Source organism: Lucilia sericata, unplaced genomic scaffold, assembly GCF_015586225.1.
Source record: "Lucilia sericata isolate MDLA Ls3-8-SP2 unplaced genomic scaffold, ASM1558622v1 Contig000581F_arrow, whole genome shotgun sequence".
NCBI lineage: Eukaryota > Metazoa > Arthropoda > Insecta > Diptera > Calliphoridae > Lucilia > Lucilia sericata.
In genome coordinates, this window is record NW_023994588.1 from 92,764 (window position 1) to 112,980 (window position 20,217).

The 20,217-nt window shown below is 30.2% G+C and overlaps 2 protein-coding genes across 2 annotated transcripts in view; one reads left to right on the plus strand and one right to left on the minus strand.

Annotated features, from left to right (window-relative positions):
* Nucleotides 1–7,468: 7,468 nt before the first annotated feature.
* LOC119606406 (myb-like protein X) lies at nucleotides 7,469–17,372 on the minus strand. Its single transcript, XM_037959910.1, has 2 exons — nucleotides 16,884–17,372; nucleotides 7,469–10,458 (listed from the first exon to the last, which is right to left on the minus strand). The coding sequence occupies exons 1-2, from the start codon at nucleotides 17,164–17,166 to the stop codon at nucleotides 7,937–7,939; spliced, it is 2,805 nt and encodes a 934-aa protein (XP_037815838.1). The 5' UTR covers nucleotides 17,167–17,372; the 3' UTR covers nucleotides 7,469–7,936.
* The window catches only part of LOC119606407 (tyramine beta-hydroxylase), a 127,626-nt gene continuing 124,347 nt past the window's right edge, over nucleotides 16,939–20,217 (plus strand). Inside the window, exon 1 of the mRNA XM_037959915.1 lies at nucleotides 16,939–17,049. The gene's annotated coding sequence lies outside the window, so the exon portion shown is untranslated. The remainder of the gene's footprint in view (nucleotides 17,050–20,217) is intronic.

Genomic DNA, 20,217 nt, shown 5'->3' on the forward strand with positions numbered 1-20,217 from the left:
AAAGTATACTTAATTGTGTGGCAAATGGAGTTGGTTACAAGTCTATCGTACTAAATAATGAATGGCGTAAATTCCTTTAAATGATTTAAAAAGATTTATTAAAATTTTAACAACAATTAATTTATTTTGGATAAACTTTTGGTAACCGAACCAGAACTAGAACTAGAACAGAGCTAAAACAGAACTAAAACAGAACTAAAACAGAACTAGAACAGAACTAGAACAGAACTAGAACAGAACTAGAACAGAACTAGAACAGAACTAGAACAGAACTAGAACAGAACTAGAACAGAACTAGAACAGAACCAGAACAGAACCAGAGCAGAACCAGAACAGAACCAAAACAGAACCAGAACAGAACCAGAACAGAGCCAGAACAGAACAGAACTAGAACAGAACTAGAACAGAACTAGAACAGAACTAGAACAGCACTAGAACAGAACTAGAACAGAACTAGAACAGAACTAGAACAGAACTAGAACAGAACTAGAACAGAACTAGAACAGAACTAGAACAGAACTAGAACAGAACTAGAACAGAACTAGAACAGAACTAGAACAAACTAGAACAGAACTAGAACAGAACTAGAACAGAACTAGAACAGAACTAGAACAGAACTACAACAGAACTACAACAGAACTACAACAGAACTACAACAGAACTACAACAGAACTACAACAGAACTACAACAGAACTACAACAGAACTAGAACTAGAACAGAACTAGAACAGAACTAGAACTAGAACTAGAACAGAACTAGAACTAGAACTAGAACAGAACTAGAACAGAACTAGAACAGAACTAGAACAGAACTAGAACTAGAACTAGAACAGAACTAGAACAGAACTAGAACAGAACTAGAACAGAACTAGAACAGAACTAGAACAGAACTAGAACAGAACTAGAACAGAACTAGAACAGAACTAGAACAGAACTAGAACAGAACTAGAACAGAACTAGAACAGAACTAGAACAGAACAGAACTAGAACAGAACTAGAACAGAACTAGAACAGAACTAGAACAGAACTAGAACAGAACTAGAACAGAACTAGAACAGAACTAGAAGAACTAGAACAGAACTAGAACAGAACTAGAACAGAACTAGAACAGAACTAGAACAGAACTAGAACAGAACTAGAACAGAACTAGAACAGAACTAGAACAGAACTAGAACAGAACTAGAACAGAACTACAACAGAATTAGAACAGAATTTTTAATGCTTTGATTTACATTTGACTTACTGCCAACATGTCTTACTTCGTTTTGGCTTTAAAATGTCTTTTTTATTACATTATTTCCAACTAAATAAATACTTACTTGTAGTTACATAAAGTACATTAAGTAAACTTTCTCTATTGTATTAAGAGCAAAAAATATGTTGAAATAATTTCAACATTAAATGACATTATTATCCTGCAAAATGTTGCAATTAAACACCAGTACAGAAACATAAAAAAGATTCGTTTCATTTACTTTGTCCTGCTTAAGACATTTCCGTCATAAATTCTTGCTTACTTCCTGCGTAACAATTTAAACGGACTCATTAGCATATTGACATTGAACGCAAAAAAAAAATTAGAAGAATAAGGAAAGAAGGAAATGAAATAAAACTAAAAATAAACTTTGTCTCCCTAGTTAATTATTTGATGTCTTCATCAAGCCCTACAATATATATAAACGCATAAATATTAGGAACAAAATAAACTTGATAAGATGTACTACACACTGCCAACCAACATTTATCTTCCCACTATGGAATTAGCTTTTCAACGAAAGGAACCGGCAGACAAACAACAACTACAACATGTTTGCATTTAAGAAGCTTAATAAAAATACCATTGATGTTGGTGAACAATGTTAAAAGTGAAGAAAATAATAAAGAAAATCTTTAAATTACAACATTAAAATACTTACTTTTGTTACAAAAAAAAAAAAAATAATAATAATAATAAAGAAAGAAAATATGTAAAAAATCGTAGGGCTTATGCAAACATTATACAGTTACTTGTTGATGCGGCGTTTCACGCTACTTTGAAAGTTGTTAAAGTACCCTAAAAAAATATTAAACGTTTACTGTTATTAAATAGAAAAATCTAGCTTGATCGATCCCCTTGATAGAAGCTAACCTGCTGAGCTAGTTTATGACTGTAAGTAAGCTCCACATTCTAGGTTCCACATAAAATGGGCGTTTAGTTCTTAATTTTTCATTATATTTCTCATTTACTACTTGTTACAAACCCAAGTATAAAACTACAATACCCTACTTCCAGAAGTAGTGTAATTCATAAGATCTAGGTACAATACAATAATAAAAAAAAAACATTAAGATGTCTATGCCAAAGCAAGCAAAGTAAACAAGAATGAACAAAGCAAAACGAAGAATTGAAAAAAGTAAATCCACAACAAGTGAACCAACAAACAGACTACTTGACCAAGTTTATACTTAAAGATGTACAACAATATAAAGCCTCAATAACATGCAACAACAATATGAAAAGTACATAACAACAAATAACAACAAAATGTACTCACTGACTCTCTTTTGCCAACACTTTAAGTGTAACTTGAATGAAATTAAAAGTAAACAATGAACTAACTGAACACTATGGGGCAAAGAACAACAAAAACAACAATTGAAATGAAACTGAAAGTAAACTGGGTAACAACACAAACAGAGATGGTAAATACAGTATAATTTTATTAATTTCGGTACCGGTTTAGGACAATCTGAAATCCCAGTACTTTTTCTAAAGGAAAATTTGATGGAAAAGTGGTCAGAGTATGAGTACTTTTTCTATAGGAAAAGTAGTCAGAGTCTGAGTACTTTTTCTATAGGAAAGTGGTCTGAGTAGGTACTTTTTCGATAGGAAAAGTAATCAGAGTGTGAGTACTTTTTCAATAGGGTCTGAGTACTTTTTCTATAGGAAAGTAGTCAGAGTCTGAGTCAGAGTACTCAGAAGGTAGTAAGAGTTTAAGTACTTTTTCTATAGGAATGTAGTCAGAGTATAAGAACTTTTTCTATTGGAAAAATAGTAAGAGTCTGAGTACTTTTTCTATAGGAAAAGTAGTCACAGTCTGAGTACTTTTCCTATATGAAAGTAGTCAAAGTCTGAGTACTTTTTCTATAGGAAGGTAGTCGGTTGTCAGAGTATGAGAACTTTTTCTATAGGAAAAATAGTCAGAGTCTGAGTACTTTTTCTATAGGAAAAGTAGTCAGAGTCTGAGTACTTTTCCTATATAAAAGTAGTCAGAGTCTGAGTACTTTTTCTATAGGAAGGTAGTCGGTTGTCAGAGTATGAGAACTTTTTTTATAGGAAAGTAGTCAGAGTCTGAGTACTTTTTCTATAGGAAAGTAGTCAGAGTCTGAGTACTTTTTCTATAGGAAAGTAGTAAGAGTCTGAGTAATTTTTCTATAGAAAATTAGTCAGAGTCTGAGTACTTTTTCTATAGGAAAGTAGTCAGGGTCTGAGTACTTTTTCTATAGGAAGTTAGTCACAGTATGAGCATTTTTTCTGTAAGAAAAATAGTCAGATTCTGAGTACTTTTCTATATGAAAGTAGTCAGAGTCTAAGAACTTTTTCTATAAGAAGGTAGTCGGTTGTCAGAGTAAGAGAACTTTTTCTATAGGAAAAACTGTCAGAGTCTGAGTACTTTTTCTATAGGAAAAATAGTCAGAGTCTGAGAACTTTTTGTATAGGAAAAATAGTCAGAGTCTGAGAACTTTTTCTATAGAAAAAGTAGTCAGAGTCTGAGTACTTTTCCTATACGAAAGTAGTCAGGGTCTGAGCACTTTTTCTACAGGAAAGTATTCAGAGTCTGAGTACTTTTTCTATAGGAAAAATAGTCACAGTATGAGTACATTTTCTAATAGTCAGAGTATGAGAACTTTTCCTATAGGAAAAATAGTAAAAGTCTGAGTACTTTTTCTATAGAAAAGAGTCTGAGTACTTTTTCTATAGGAAATGTAGTCAGAGTCTAAGTACTTTTTTATACGAAAAATAGTCAGATTCTGAATATTTTTTCTATAGGAAAAGTAGTTAAAATCTAAGTACGGGTAACATTTCTAGTGGGAAAATTAAACGAAAGTTTATCGGAAAAAGTACTATTTCCAAAAGAAATTTTGTCTGTAGCTAACGCTACGCTATTTTCCATCTCTGATCGAAATAATAGTTAAGGAGAGATATGTATACGTATACATATCATAAACATGTACATATATTTATTTAAAAAACAAGTAAAAATATATAGTAGGGTATGGTCAACCTTACGATACCCTACATCTGTAATTAATATATATCAAAAATAAGCATATTTTTTAAAAAATAATTTCTGTTCAATTTAACTTTAATTCTGATGTATTTAAGGAATTTGATATACATGTGTAAGTTGTTTTGAGCTAAGTAGCCCAAATCGGAAGGCCCGATTGTTAGGAGGATATTTGAAATAATGGACCCATTTCAGTCACTTTCAAAAGTCTTCATCCTTGGGCCTAAAAATACGTATGTGTTAAACTCAGATCCTGTTTCTGTATGGTGGGTGTTTGACCAATATTTTTGTGTGTTACAAATATCACCACAAACGCAAAATTATGATGTAGGGTATAAATACATTTAAAGTGTAGTAAGTACTTGTTATTGTACTGGTGCTGCTACCAAATTATAACTGTAACTATGGTTTTTAAAAACATTTTATTTTAACATTCTTGTCTCTTTGTGATCCCACGCACAACAATGAGAAAATAAAACTTAAACTGAATAATAAAGAAAACACTCTTCTTACACAAACTACAGCGATAAAAGGTGTCTTTTACAATAGTAAAAAAAAAAACATTTTAAATCTTTAGGGGGGCTTAATTTGATTTGTTCCAACAACCAAAACAATAAATTGTTTAACGTACAAGAGACAATTAAATGTACAAATTAACAAAAGTCAACAACAATGATTACAACCACAAGCTAAATATTTTTGTAGTAGTAAGTATTACCTGCCGGTAAATTTGAATTGTAAATGCAAATAATTAGATGTGACCAATACGATACACTTTCAACAATTTTTTATGTAAATTGTATTTGTATGCTTTAACTGTAGAGGGAAAAGAAAAATTAAAAAGGTTCAAAGAACTTTTAAATTATTTTTTTTTTTTTTTTGTTTTTCTTGTCCATGATTGTTAATTGAATTTTAATTAGAAATGTAACAATTAACTAAACACACACCTTATGGGAAATTAGTAAACATAAAACGTTTCGATAATAATTTTTTTTAAAGGTGTAGCTTTTTTGTAATAAATATAACTTATGTTTGTATTCAATTAATTTGCTAGATAATGTTTCTTTAATAGAAAATGTAATCAGACTCTGAATATTTGTTCTATAGGAAAAGTTGTCTTATTCTTAGTTTGTTAAAAAAAGGTCATAATATGAGTAATTCTTCTATGTGAATGTAATTGGAGGCCTTTTCTGATGTAAAAGTTGTCCGAATTAAGTACTTTTTCTATAGGAAAAGAAGTTATCTGTGTACATTTTCTATAGGAAAAGTACTTTTGCTGCAGTAACAGTACCTTTTCTAGACGAAACGTAGTAAGAAAAGTAATCAGAATCTGAGTATTTTTTCTTTAGGAAAGTGTTTGGAATTTGCAATATTTTTTCATGGGAAAGAAATCAGAATGTGAGTTAGTTGCTATTGTATAGAAAAAGTTGTCATAATCGGAAAACTTTCTCTATAAGAAAAGCACTGGGAATTGGAGTACTTTTTCTATAGAACAAGTGGCCAGAATTCAATACTTTTTTATACCCTTCATCTTCGAGATAGATAGCGGATTCGTTCAAGCCATGTCTGTCTGTCTGTCTGTCTATCAGTCAGTCTGTCTGTCTTTCTGTCCGCCTGTCTGTCAGTCTGTCTGTCTGTCCGTCTGTCTGTGTGTTGAAATCAATTTTCTGAAGACCTCAGATCTTCTCAGTCTTCAATAATTCTATCTGAAAGAAAAGTAAGAATAGTAATCAGAATCTGATTACTATTTCTTTGGGAAAGTGTTTGGAATTTGCAATATTTTTCCACGAGAAAGAATTCAGAATGTGAGTTAGTTGTTTTTTGTATAAGAAAAGCACTGAGAATTGGAGTACTTTTTCTATAGAACAAGTGGCCAGAATTCAATACTTTTTTATACCCTTAATCTTCGAGATAGATAGCGGATTCGTTCAAGCCATGTCTGTCTGTCTGTCTTTCTGTCCGCCTGTCTGTCCGTTTGTCTGTCTGTCTGTCTGTGTGTTGAAATCAATTTTCTGAAGACCTCAGATATCTCAGTCTTCAATAATTCTATGTGATATGATTTTGAAAAGTTTGCTAATTCAAATCAGCAAAATCGGCTCATAGATAACGGAGATATGGACAAAAATCGATGATAACCTCTGAAAATTCCTAAAGGAAAAGTAGTTACTTAGGATCCGACTATATTTTGAAAAGTATTCAGAATCAGAGTACTTTTTCTATATGAAAAGTGGTTACAGTCTGAATATAGGATAAATAGTCTAAATCTGAGTATTTTTTCTATAGGAAAGTTCTCACAATCCGAGGTACTTTTTCCCTGATCAAGTAGTCATAATCAAAAGCTAAGTATTTTTTCTATAGGAACGTTTTCACAATCTGAGGTACTTTTATTTGATCAAGCCGTCATAATAGGAGTACTTTTTTCAGAAAAAGTAGTCATAATCAGAGCACTTTGTAAAGCAAAAGTGGTTAGAATCTGAATTCTTTTCTACTGGAAAAGTGGTAAGAATCTGAGTATTTTTTCTATAGAAAAGTGGTCACAATAAGACATAGTTTTTCATGTCATATTGTAATCATAGTCAGAGTACTTTTTCGGTAGGTACTTTTTCTATGAGAATCTAAGTTTATTTTTTATAAAATACCTATGATTAGTGTATAAGTAGTCAGTAACTGTGTAGTTTTTCTCTAGGGAAAGTGAATAGAATCAGATTACTCTTTCATTGGGGAAGTGGCTAGAATCGGAGTAGTTTTTCTGAAATAATTTTTCTAGTCAAAATCGCTATGTTTTCTGAAGGAAATGTAGTGCGAGTCTGAGAACGTCTTCTACAGGAAAAGTAAACACAAACTGAAAACTTTTTATATTGATAAGTATTAGGATTAATGATAGTACTTTTCGCCGTTATCGCTTAGTAAATTTAAAGTTTATTTTTTAAAAATTTTAAAATATTATTAAAATTTAATTGACTTACTTACCTTGATCTTATACACTTCTTGAAAATAATTAAAAGATATTGTTTTCAATATTTTAATAAATAATTTAAATAATAAATAAATTTAAATTACAATATGTTTACATAAATATTTAACCTAGATTGTTGTTTAAATAAATAAAAGTATAACAAATAAGAGTAATAAATATAAACAATAAGATCAATTTCAATAAATAACAAATTAACAAATAAATTAAGACCATTAGTTGGCAAAGTAATAAATATAAATAATTACACAAATACATAAACATTTATCAATGTATAAAACTTATACAAAATAATATTAATAATTTAGATAAAGAGAAGAAAGTAAATGAATTGTAAAAGAAAATACAGCAATGGAGAAGTAATTAGAAGTGGAGGAAATTATGCATAACTAATTTTTTAGCTAAAATAAACCATAAATTGTCTCAAGAGGGCAGTGATGCCAATTGTCCAAGTTGGGAAGCACACCTTTAGGTTTTAAAGTTTCCCTTTTTGTTTCTAATTATATACATCCACATAAAATCATTGCTCTTTTAAACCCCAACATAAGAATATAAGATTTTATATACAATTGCTGGAAAACTGCATGTTGCAGATGAAAAGTCAAATGGGGTGTTGACATCAATAAACTAAATGAATAATGTTTTTCAATGAATATGCAACACACACACATATAAATATACTGCATTGAGGGTTTTAAACATAATGCTGACGTTGCTGACGACTATGACGATGATATTGCTGATAGTGATGATGATGATGCTGCTGTTGTTGTTGTTGTAGTTGTTGCTGGTGATGATGTGCATATAATTTACGAGCCAACGGTAGGGGCAATGCATTATTACTATTACTACTAGTGGTAGTGGTTGAAGACACTGCAATAGTGGCTGCAGCTGGGTTAATAGTGATTTGTGACATTTTATTTGTAGTTGATTCAACATTTAACATATTACTGTCGCTATTACTAATAGGTATGGTATTGTCATGGCTTACAAATTGTAAATTATTATTATTTGTTGCAACAGTATTAGTTTGTGGCTTGACGGCAGTATTAGTATTGTCATTTAGCTGCTCATTTGTGGTGACTGCTGCTTGCATGTCATTTATGACGCCAGCTGGTGTTGCAGATTTGCAACATGTGTCATTAGCACTATTAATTTTGGTATCACTTACAGCTACTGTTGTAGTTTCATAATCTTCATATTCATCATCGTATTCCTCCTCAGCATCGTTTTCGTTTTCGCTTTGTTCATTAGATTCTGTCTCGACATCATCTGCAATTTCTTCCTCCTGCTCTTCTACAGCCTCAAATTCATCTTTGGTATTTTCATTTGTTTCATCATTAGAGTTGGATTCATTGCTGCTGTAAGCATTTGGTAGTTTTTGTGTTATTGAGGATTCTTTATGGTTTAAAGCGGCTGTAGTTGGCATAACAATGTTGCTGGTGATGGCATCATTAGTTTGTATTCCTTTCTCTGTTGTTTCATCTTCAGACTCTTCGCTTTCTTCTTCATCATCATAATCACTGTCATTTTCCTGACTATTATCACCATCGTTGTCGTCTTCGTCATCGTCGTCTTCTTCAGCTTTGTTGTTAGTTTTATCCTCATCATCATCAGTATTTTCTATAAATGTTACTGCCACAGCTGAGTTTTTATCTGTTGCAGTTGGTTTTTTTGTTGCTGTTGCCGTAGTAGTAGTTGTTGTTGTTGTTGTGGTCATAATTGTGGCAGTTGTTAAAGTATTATCTATGCTATCGATACTATCAGTTTCACTTGTAGTTGCTGCTATCTGTGGCATTGTTGGTTTTAAATTAGCTGCCATCAAACGTTCAGTACTTGTTTCCATGGGTTGCTGGAGATTTTCCAAAAAGTTGTTTTGCTCATTAGCAATTTGACTTATTTCTGTTGTGTCTTCGGCACCCTCATTATTGATTAACATTTCAAATTTTTCAATTTTACCCGTTTCATAATCATTGGACATAGGTTCTGTAGTATCTTCTAGCATTTCCATGTTTGTTTCTTTAACAATATTTTGCTCAAACTGCATGTTCGTTTCTTTCATGTCTTTTTCTGGTTGCTCAACATTGTTTTCAATTTGCATGTCTTTCTCTTGAGAATTTTCAAACAAATCCTCCAAATGTAACTCAGCTTTCATAGTCGTATTAGGCAAATCTTGTAAACTTTCATTGTCTTTAATAATTTCATTACTTTCTTCCATTTCCATAACATTTACTGTAGAATCTTTTAAATCATTTATCTCCAGTTTTAATGAATCTGATTCTTTTTCTAATGGTTTATCTGTCATCTCATGAGATTCTTTCTTATTCTCTTCATTGTTATTCGGTGAATTAATTTGAAAATCTTCCTCTACTAAAGCATTTGTTTCCATTATGCTCTCCATATTACTCTCTTCAGCTTCTAAAGACAGCGGGTCACTTAAAACATTGGATTCCTGAGCACTTTCCATATTAGAAATTTCACTTGGCTGAACATTTTCTACCACTATTGGCATTGTTATATACTTATCCGACTCTGCTGAGCCCTTGCCTTCATTTATACTCTCCATTATATTTGTTACAATTTCCTCAACTTTGCTATGATCTTGCATCGGACTTAAACTTTCTATTTCATTGTCCTTCATCAATTCAGAGCTTTCTTTAATTTCCTCCTCTTCTTTTTCCTGTTCTTTAACTATATCCATAATCTTATCTCTTATATCACTATCATCCATTTCCTCTTCGGCTTTATTTAAATCCTCTTCCTTCATATGCATTGCTACACTTTCCTTTTGCTCTTCCTTTTCTTTTGATATTATTTCATTTTCTTCTTCAGCTTCACTTTCATCATAATACTCTTCCGATTCATTACTGCCACGATCTTTAATTTTACTTTCACTTGCCGGTATTACCGGTTGTCCGTCTGGACCCACCCAACTAGCTCCCTGTAAACCAACTTTCATACATTGAAAGTGCATTTCAAAGAGTTGTGTTGAGGCTAGACGCACCAGGAAATCCATGCACATATTGAGATTATCACCCTGCACTGCTATGTTAGACATTTGTACACACATTGACATGGGTATACCCATCATAATGGGTACACACAGGGGTGAGGGATTACGTGCCGCAATACCATATTTTGCTGTGGCAGTATCATTGAGAAAAACTTCCATTTGGATTTCGTCTTTGGGGCGAACATACGAGACATTGGCACACACTGAAATTTGAAAAAGAAAATAATAATTAGACGGTTTTAGAAAAGATCTAAGAAATATTGCAAAATATTATGTTAGGAATTCCCGACTTTCAGTCAAGAAGAGTGCAAGTACATATTTATAAGAGAAATTAACCTATTAGAACAAAAGAGCAATACACAAAATTTCTAAGAATATATCATGAAGCCCTGAACACAAATTTCTAGTAGGAATACTTCAAAATCAATCTATATAATGTAGAATCGATCATATCATGTTTTAATTGAATAGATGTAGAGTGCTTTACGTGAACATCTTCCAAATGGCCTATTTCACAGAGGTACTTTTGCAAACAAAGGGTAAACTAGAAAGAACTCTGCACCGTCTCTTTTTGTGTCTTACTCTCATACCCAGGCAAGGAAAGGGAATCCAACACACTTCTCATTTATTCGACTTTTTCATTGTACTAGGACCCTACACCCCTTCATTCATCCTTTATGTTATTCACTTAACACCAAATCATTCCCCACGTTCAGCTACATAGTCACTCCCTACTTATCCCGAGATATAAATTTCGGCTTTTATCGGTCAAAACGCGAAAGAGAATGTTGGATTAGCATTCTCTTTCGCGTTTTGGGTATAGCCATAGCCCATAGCACATCGAAGGGACATCTCCAAATATGACACAAGACGAAGTCCGAAACTCTGCCACTTGGGCCACCGGTTCCGGTGGTAATAGGTTATATGGCTCTTCGGTTCGACCCCAGATCAAAATGGCCGAAGAGAAATTAGACACCACCAGATTAGAGACTTTTTACCGGAAAAGTTCATCAAGGCAACATGCTTCGGGGATGAGCCATAATTGAATAGAAATCGCCTCATTATCTGACCCCAAGTGGCTTTCACGAGGATCACGCTAATGTTAGTGGATTGAATAGCTTTCGGTGCTTTCTCAGACTCTTACTGACATTGAAAAGGCTTGTGGAAAATAGCTGCAGAAGGCTTTAGGAAAAAGTTTTCCACCACAGAGGTTTTCAGCTAGGGATGCTTCCCTCTTTGTTCTTACATTAAATCTTTTTGAACTTTAAGGAGCACTGGTATTGTCTGGATTTAAACAAAACAAATACATTTGATACCCTCTGGGATTAGGGTTGAGTCATTCTCTCTCTCTCTATTTATAAGATTACATATAATCTTTTTGAACTTTAAGGAGACAAGGATATTGTCTGGATGTAAACAAAACTAACACATTTGTAACTCTCTGGGATTGGGATTTAGTCAATTTCTCTCTTAATGCTTTTAATATTTAATGTTACGTATGGACTCATAAACGACTTAAGAACTCACATTATCACATCTCTATATGGATAGAATATACGTCTATATGGATAGAATATACGTCGATTACAAGATTCTTAAAGATCTCATACTTATCGCGATCTGATATTCAGATTCTGATAACTTTTCTTATGGAAAGGATAATTATATTCTGATATACATACATATACAACTTATATGTATATCTTTCGACTTAAAGATCCTTAAAGATCGTATATTTATAACGACCTTATGATTCTAAACTTATGGGTCCTACTAAAGCATGTTAATGCTCTTTAAACTAAATTTTGCTTATTGACTCACAAATGAGTTAAGAACTCCTAATTATCTTATCTACGTATGAATGGATGTTGTTGAAGCTGGTATAATTTCAATAGGATACTAAGGGATCATTCCATTGATTCATTAGAAAGAGGATTATAAAATTTTCTTCATGGCCTCTCTTTTACTTTATCCAACCTACATCTAACGCATGGATTCTTAAAGATCTTATAGTAGAATTAACTAATACTAGGCTCTCATGTAGATCTTATTTGGTACAGACACTGATCGAATATAAGGAATATTAATCTTTCAAGAACATCCACAAACATTACTCCATCTTACTTCTTTACTTGGTATCAACAGGTTTCATTGCATTTATTGGATATCCCCTGAGTGTTGTTGATTATATAATTATGTACATAAGTACATACTATATAATGAATTGTTGTGCATTTCCCCCATCGAAATTTTTGTTAATTTTCCAAATTCTAAAAAAATTTACCATGACCATTTAAACTATTTAAATTTGTTGAATACCAAATAAATCATCATTTGTATTTAAATAAAATAAATTTCCTCCTAAATTGCCATTTCGGTCAACAGCAATTTAACTTTGGTCATGTGTAACGACACGAAATATTATGTGATGATGCGTTGGCTTTTCAAATGCAATTGTCAGCAGTAATTGTTATATAGTAGACAGTATTTCATTTTAATCTACAACATCATTGTCAAGGTCATTTGTATGTATTTAGCTTAATATTAAACATGATTTACAACTATAGTATGATCTGATAAATAACCATTGAAAATTAAACAATATTTAAGTAAATACATAACAATAATTATTATATCTGTCATTACAAACAACATGAAAAGGGCGTAGCTATTTGTACAATCTCTTTTGTAACCAAAATTCATTATTCATTAGATCAATGTGACAATTGTAAATGTCATTAACATATAAGTACATACAAGTGAAAATATGCCTGCCACATACAAGTAAAAGAATTTGCAGCAATGTGGGTGGTTGCTCATACTATCTTTAATATAAAGAAAAACTGCAATTAATTGTAATGAATTTTTAAAATTATTTTAATTAAAATAAATTGCATACAGTAAAATTATTTAAAATTAAGTGGAGACATCAGTTTGTATGACATTTTCCATTGAAAATAAATTGTTTTTCTTTTTTTTTACCAGTTGCATTTATTCATTGCTCTGTTATTGTATTGTGAAAACCTTTATCATATTGTTTATATATTAAATACATTTTGCATATTTATTTACATATATATTTTCTTAATCATGTAAATTTTATATCACATGCGAATATGTATTTTGTAGCTGAAAAACAAACATACTTTATTTTCTGCAACAATAAGACAATGCAAATATTAAAAGTATTCAGCAGATTATTTTTTTTCCATTTTTTCACAACAAACAAAAGAGTTTTACTACATTGTAGTTGCGTGTATAAACTTCTTTTTACTGCAGCTGATATATATTTATGTTAATAATAGTAATTGAGCGATATGAAAATTTATTTATATGCTAATGAGGTGTTAATTTAATGTGCTTTAAGTGAGAAAAAGGGGGCTTATTTTAAAATGAAAATAAACATAAGTAAGTTTTCTTATTTATTGGGTGTTATATTGGAAAATTTTATCTTAATAAAAACATGTTGTTATACCAACATTATTGGTGAATATGTAGAAAAGATAAAAAAAATCTTATACAAAATTATCAAAATTCTGACCACTTTTCCTAAAGATCCGACTACTTTTTCTATAGGAAAATATAGTCACTTATTCTATAGGAAAAGATAGTCAGAATCTGACAACTTTTCTATAGGAAAAGATAGTCAGAATCTGACAACTTTTCTATAGGAAAAGATAGTCAGAATCTGACAACTTTTCCATAGCAAAATATAGTCAGAATCTCACAACTTTTCTATAGGAAAAGATAGTCAGAATCATAACTTTTCTATAGGAAAAGATAGTCAGAATCTGACAACTTTTCTATAGGAAAAGATACTCAGAATCTGACAAGTTTTCTGTAGGAGAAGATATTCAGAATCTGACAAGTTTTCTGTAGGAGAAGATAGTCAGAATCTGACAAGTTTTCTATAGGAAAAGATAGTCAAAATCTGACAAATTTTCTATAAGAAAAGATACTCAGAATCTGACAAGTTTTCTGTAGGAGAAGATAGTCAGAATCTGATTACCTTTCTATAGGAAAAGATAGTCAGAATCTGATAAGTTTTCTATAGGAAAATATAGTCAGAATCTGACTACTTTTCTATAGGAAGAGATAGTCAGAATTTGACTACTTTTCTATAGGAAAGGTAGTCAGGATCTGATAAGTTTTCTATAGGAAAATATAGTCAGAATCTGACTACTTTTCTATAGGAAGAGATAGTCAGAATCTGACTACTTTTCTATAGGAAGAGATAGTCAGTATATGACTACTTTTCTACAGGAAAAAATAGTCAGAATCTGACTACTTTTCTATAGGAAAAGATAGTCAAAATCTGACTACTTTTCCATAGGAAAAGATGGCCAGAATCTGTCTACTTTTCTGTAGGAAGAGATAGTCAGAATCTGACCACTTTTCTGTATGAAGACATAGTCAGAATCTGACTACTTTTCTGTAGGAAAAGATAGTCAGAATCTGACTACGTTTCTGTGGGAAAAGATAGTCAGAATCTGACTACGTTTCTGTAGGAAAAGATAGTCAGAATCTGACTACGTTTCTGTAGGAAAAGATAGTCAAAATCTGACTACTTTTCTATAGCAAAAGATAGTCAGAATTTGACTGCTTTTCTATCGAAAAAGATAGTCAGAATCTGACTACTTTTCTATAAAAGAAGATAGAATCTGACAACTTTTCTATAGAAAAAGATAGTCAGAATCTGACAACTTTTCTATGGGAAAAGATAGTCAGAATCTGACAACTTTTCTATGGGAAAAGATAGTCAGAATCTAACTACTTTTCAATAGGAAAAGTTAGTCGGAATCTGACAAAATTTCTATAGGAAAAGATAGTCAGAATTTAACTACTCTTCTATAGGAAAAGATAGTCAGAATCTGACTACTTTTCTTTTGGAAAAGATAGTTAGAATCTGACAAGTTTTCTATATGAAAAGATAGTCAGAATCTGACTACTTTTCTATAGGAAGAGATAGTCAGAATATGACAAGTTTTCTATAGAAAAATATAATCAGAATCTGACAAGTTTTCTATTGGAAAAAAATTGTCAGAATCTGTCTACTTTTCTATAAGAAAAGTTAGTCAGAATCTGACAAATTTTATACAGGAAAAAATAGTCAGAATCTGACAAGATTTTTATAGGAAAAGGTAGTCAGAATCTGACAAGTTTTCTATAGGAAAAGATAGTCAGAGTCTGACAACTTTTCTATGGGAAAAGATAGTCAGAATCTGACAAGTTTTCTATAGGAAAAGATAGTCAGAATCTGACTACTTTTCTATTCGAAAAGATAGCCAGAATCTGGCACGTTTTCTAAAGGAAAAGCTAGGTAAAATCTGACTACTTTTCTATGGGAAAAGATAGTCAAAATCTGACAAGTTTTCTATAGAAAAAGATAGTCAGAATCTGACTACTCTTCTATAGGAAAAGATAGTCAGAATCTGACTACATTTCTATAGGAGAAGATAGTCTGAATCTGACAAGTTTTCTAAGAGAAAAAACAGTCAGAATCTGACTACTTTTCTATAAGAACAGATAGTAAGAATCTGACAAGTTTTTTATAGGAAAAGATAGTCAGAAACTAACAAGTTTTTTACTTTTCTATAGGAAAAGATAGTCAGAATCTTACAACTTTTCTACATGAAATGATAGTCAGAATCTGACTACTTTTCTGTAGGGAAATATAGTCAGAATCTGACAATTTTTCTATAGGAAAAGATAGTCAGAATCTGACTACATTTCTATAGGAGAAGATAGTCTGAATCTGACAAGTTTTCTAAGAGAAAAGACAGTCAGAATCTGACTACTTTTTTATAGGAAAAGATAGTCAGTATCTGACAACTTTCTAAGGGAAAAGATAGTCAGAATCTGACTACTTTTCTGTAGGAAAATTGTGACTACTTTTCCTGCAGAAAAAGTATGCAAATTCCGATTACTTTTCCTTTATTTTAGCTATTTTTGTAGAGCTACTTAGATTTCGATTTTATTCAGAAGCTTAATGATGTTTCAGTTTATTTCCATAACTTAGTTCACCAAAATCTGTTTACCAAACAATTCCTCTTATTTAATCAGTTAATTTGCATTGTTACAATATTGCGAAATAGTCACCACCTTTTCTCCCACAATATAAAATGATTTTAAATATTTTTTTTCACTAAATGTCGACATTTGGCTGAAAGTGAAAACAATGCAACAGTTGTACAACAAAAAGAAAAAAATACATAAATTTATTTTTTGTAATTAATGCATTTAACAATTTCACCAAAATAATTGAATAACAACAGAAGCAAACAAAAAAATTTAAATATTCATCTACAAAACAAATTCACACACATTTGCAGCCACAAAACAAAAACGAATACACTTCTTCAGAAACAGATTTAATAAAATAACAAAACTATATCATGACCAAAATATTCAATTAAATACTTAAGTTTTTGTTTTTTGAATTTTCTTTTTTTCATTTCATTTCTTTTGTTTTCTTGCAGATTGGCAGAAATCGTTTACTGTGTTAAATATTTAATTTGATTTAAAGTGTTTTGTGAAAAAAAAAAGAAATTAAATGAAATGAAATCAACTGAATTGATTTTTGTTGAATTGCAGACGATATACTCTGACTTGTATTTGTATCACGTACTTTTCTGATCAAAATTATATTGTTTTACTTTGATGCCAACACAACAGCCGCATAAGGGGCCCTCACAATCACAGGGTTTCCCAAATGTAGACCAAATGGAGCCGCGTGCTGAATATTTGAATTTGGCTAGACCTCGTCCGCGCGATACCGATATAGTGGGTGGTAGGTAAGTGTTATGATTTTCTAAATTATAGAATATTAAACCGTTATTATAACTGCGACATGCGACTAGTAGAATAGAGGATGACAAAACGAGTAACACGGTGCACAGTATTTTTAACATTTTTTACAAATTTAATTTTTCAATAATTTGTTCAAAAATTTTAATATTTTTCTTAAATTTTTTTATTTTTTATTAAAAATTATAAATTTATAAATATTTTTTTAATTACAAAATCCACTATTTATATTTTTTTATTTTATTTAAATTTATTTTTTTTATTAAACACTATTTTATAGTCGAGTGTTTTTAATAAACAGTCCCGTACCGTTGGCTTTGAACGTTTTTTGTATATTAAACTCTGTTTAGCGGCAAACATTTGTTTAAAAATGAAATTGAAACTGTTTTTTTTTTTTTTTTTTTTTTGTTTCTTTATTCCTCCTCTTGTTCTTCTTTTTTACCGATTCATTGTTGAATCGTCGTCTTTTATTTGATTGCTGCTACGATTGTCGTTTGCCATCATCGTCGTGTATACCGTTTTTCTTAGCATAGGCGCCTGCTCAATAATGAATGGGTAATGCTAAAATGTTGATGTTATTGTTGCTGCTGATTTTGTTATTGTTGTTGTTGTTGATATTATAAGTGGTTGTTGTACTGATGATGATCGTCATCATCTGCTATAATAACAATAATATTAACCACCAAGTTAAATATCAACAGTAATGGCAATAATTATTAACGCTGCTATAAAGCAGGGTTGTAAATAAATTAATTCTATGAACTGTATCGCAAAATTTCTACAACGAAAACTTTTATAAAATTTTCTACAAAAGAAAATTATTCTCACAAGAAAGAGAATCAGCTCATCGGAGAACTGTGGCATATTTTGATGATGTAATATGAACATTTTCAAAAAATTATATTTAATATTCGAAAAATTCTCCTTTAAAGGAAAAGTTTAAGAAAATTTTCCTTTTATAGAAAATTTTCGAAAAAAAATCTATTTTTGTTATTTTATTATTTTAAAAAATTTTCTTTTTTATAAAAATTTTTTTCGAAAATTCTCTTTTTTATAGAAAATTTTCAGTAAATTTTATGAAAATTTTCATAAAAAATTTTCGGGAAAATTCTCTTTTTATAGAAAATTTTCAGGAAAACTCTCTTTTTATAGAAAATTTTTGGGGAAATTCTCTTTTTATAGAAAATTTTTGGGAAAATTCTCTTTTTATAGAAAATTTTTGGGAAAATTCTCTTTTTTATAGCAAATTTTCGGGAAAATTCTCTATTTTATAGAAAATTTTCGGGAAAATTCTCTTTTCTATAGAAAATTTTCGGGAAAATTCTCTTTTCTATAGAAAATTTTCGGGAAAATTCTCTTTTCTATAGAAAATTTTCGGGAAAATTCTCTTTTCTATAGAAAATTTTCGGGAAAATTCTCTTTTCTATAGAAAATTTTCGGGAAAATTCTCTTTTCTATAGAAAATTTTCGGGAAAATTCTCTTTTATATAGAAAATTTTCGAGAAAATTCTCTTTTTATAGAAAATTTTTGGAGAAAATTCTCTTTTTATAGAAAATTTTTGGAGAAAATTCTCTTTTTATAGAAAATTTTTGGAGAAAATTCTCTTTTTATAGAAAATTTTTGGAGAAAATTCTCTTTTTATAGAAAATTTTTGGAGAAAATTCTCTTTTTATAGAAAATTTTTGGAGAAAATTCTCTTTTTATAGAAAATTTTTGGAGAAAATTCTCTTTTTATAGAAAATTTTTGGAGAAAATTCTCTTTTTATAGAAAAATTTTGGAGACAATTCTCTTTTTATAGAAAATTTTTGGAGACAATTCTCTTTTGTATAGAAAATTTTCGAGAAAATTCTCTTTTCTATAGAAACTTTTCGGTAAAATTCTCTTTTCTATAGAAACTTTTCGGGAAAATTCTCTTTTCTATATAAATTTTTCGGGAAAATTCTCTTTTTATAGAAATTTTTCGTGAAAATTCCCTTTTTTAAAGAAAACGTTGCGGAAATATTCTATTTTTTATAGAAAATTTTGCGGGAATATTCTCTTCTTATAGAAAATTTTGCGGGAATATTCTCTTCTTATTTTCGGGAAAATTCTCTTCTTGTAAAAAATTGTTGCGCAAACTCTATTGTTATAGAAATTTTTCGAAAAAATTATCTTTTAGTAGAAAATTTTTAGAAAAAAATTTTCGACAAAATTCACTTTTTATAGAAATCCTCATTTTATAGAAAATTTTCCAGAAAATCCTCTTTTAAAAAAAAAATCGAAAAAATTCTATTTTATAGAAAATTTTCGAGAAAATTCTATTTTTATAGAAAATTCTATTTTAATACAAAATTCTATTATTTAGAAAATTTTCAAGAAAATTCTATTTTCTATAGAAAACTCCAAATTTTATAAAAAATTTTGCATAAAATTCCCTTTTTATAAAAAATTTTCGAAAAAAAATCTCTTTATAGAAAAAGTTCATGAAAATTCACATTTTTATAGAAAATTATTATGAAAATTCTCATTTTTATAGAAATTGTTCATGAAAATTCCAATTTTATTGAAAATTCCATTTTTATGGAATTTAAAAAAAATCTCTTTTTTAAAAAAATTTCGAGAAATTTCTCTTTTTATAATAAATTTTCTAGAAATTTCTCTTTTTGAAAAAATTTTCGAGAAAATTCTCTCTTTATAGAAAACATGTTCGACAAAATTCTCTTTTTTATAGAAATTTCTATTTTCATGGAAATTTTCGTGAATATTCTCTTTTTATAGAAAATTTCAGTCTTCAGATACTGAAAAGAAAAGAATTAATTCCTTTCTATCGCTGCATTTAAAAATTGCGGTTACTTTGCATGCAACTCTCATTGCTGTACATTTCTTTTAGCCACAATCGTTCGTGTCTTGAATCACATGAAAGTGTAAGTATTTTTGTGGTTTTTAGTTTGTTATTGAATAAATTTGGCTGCCTGAAATGTTTTTTCTTTATTTTCATATCAAGCACATGTCGCTGATTATTGAGTGGATGGCTAAATGTTGTTTCACCTTTTAGTGAGTTTTTTTTTTCATTACAGTGTTGGATGGTTTACGTGAGAGTGTAGGATTGTTTGGGTTTTTTTATACATTTTATATTAACTGAAGATCATCTTTGTTTCCTTTTAGTGGACATTT

What these genes read in the sequence shown, in the direction of transcription:
- LOC119606406 (XM_037959910.1), bottom strand. Translation starts at nt 17,166, where the DNA reads ATGTTAAAAATACTGTGCACCGTGTTACTCGTTTTGTCATCCTCTATT. An exon ending in ATATAATTTTGATCAGAAAA is followed by an intron (nt 10,459 to 16,883) that starts GTACGTGATACA and finishes TTCAAATTTCAG; the next exon opens with TGTGTGCCAATGTCTCGTAT.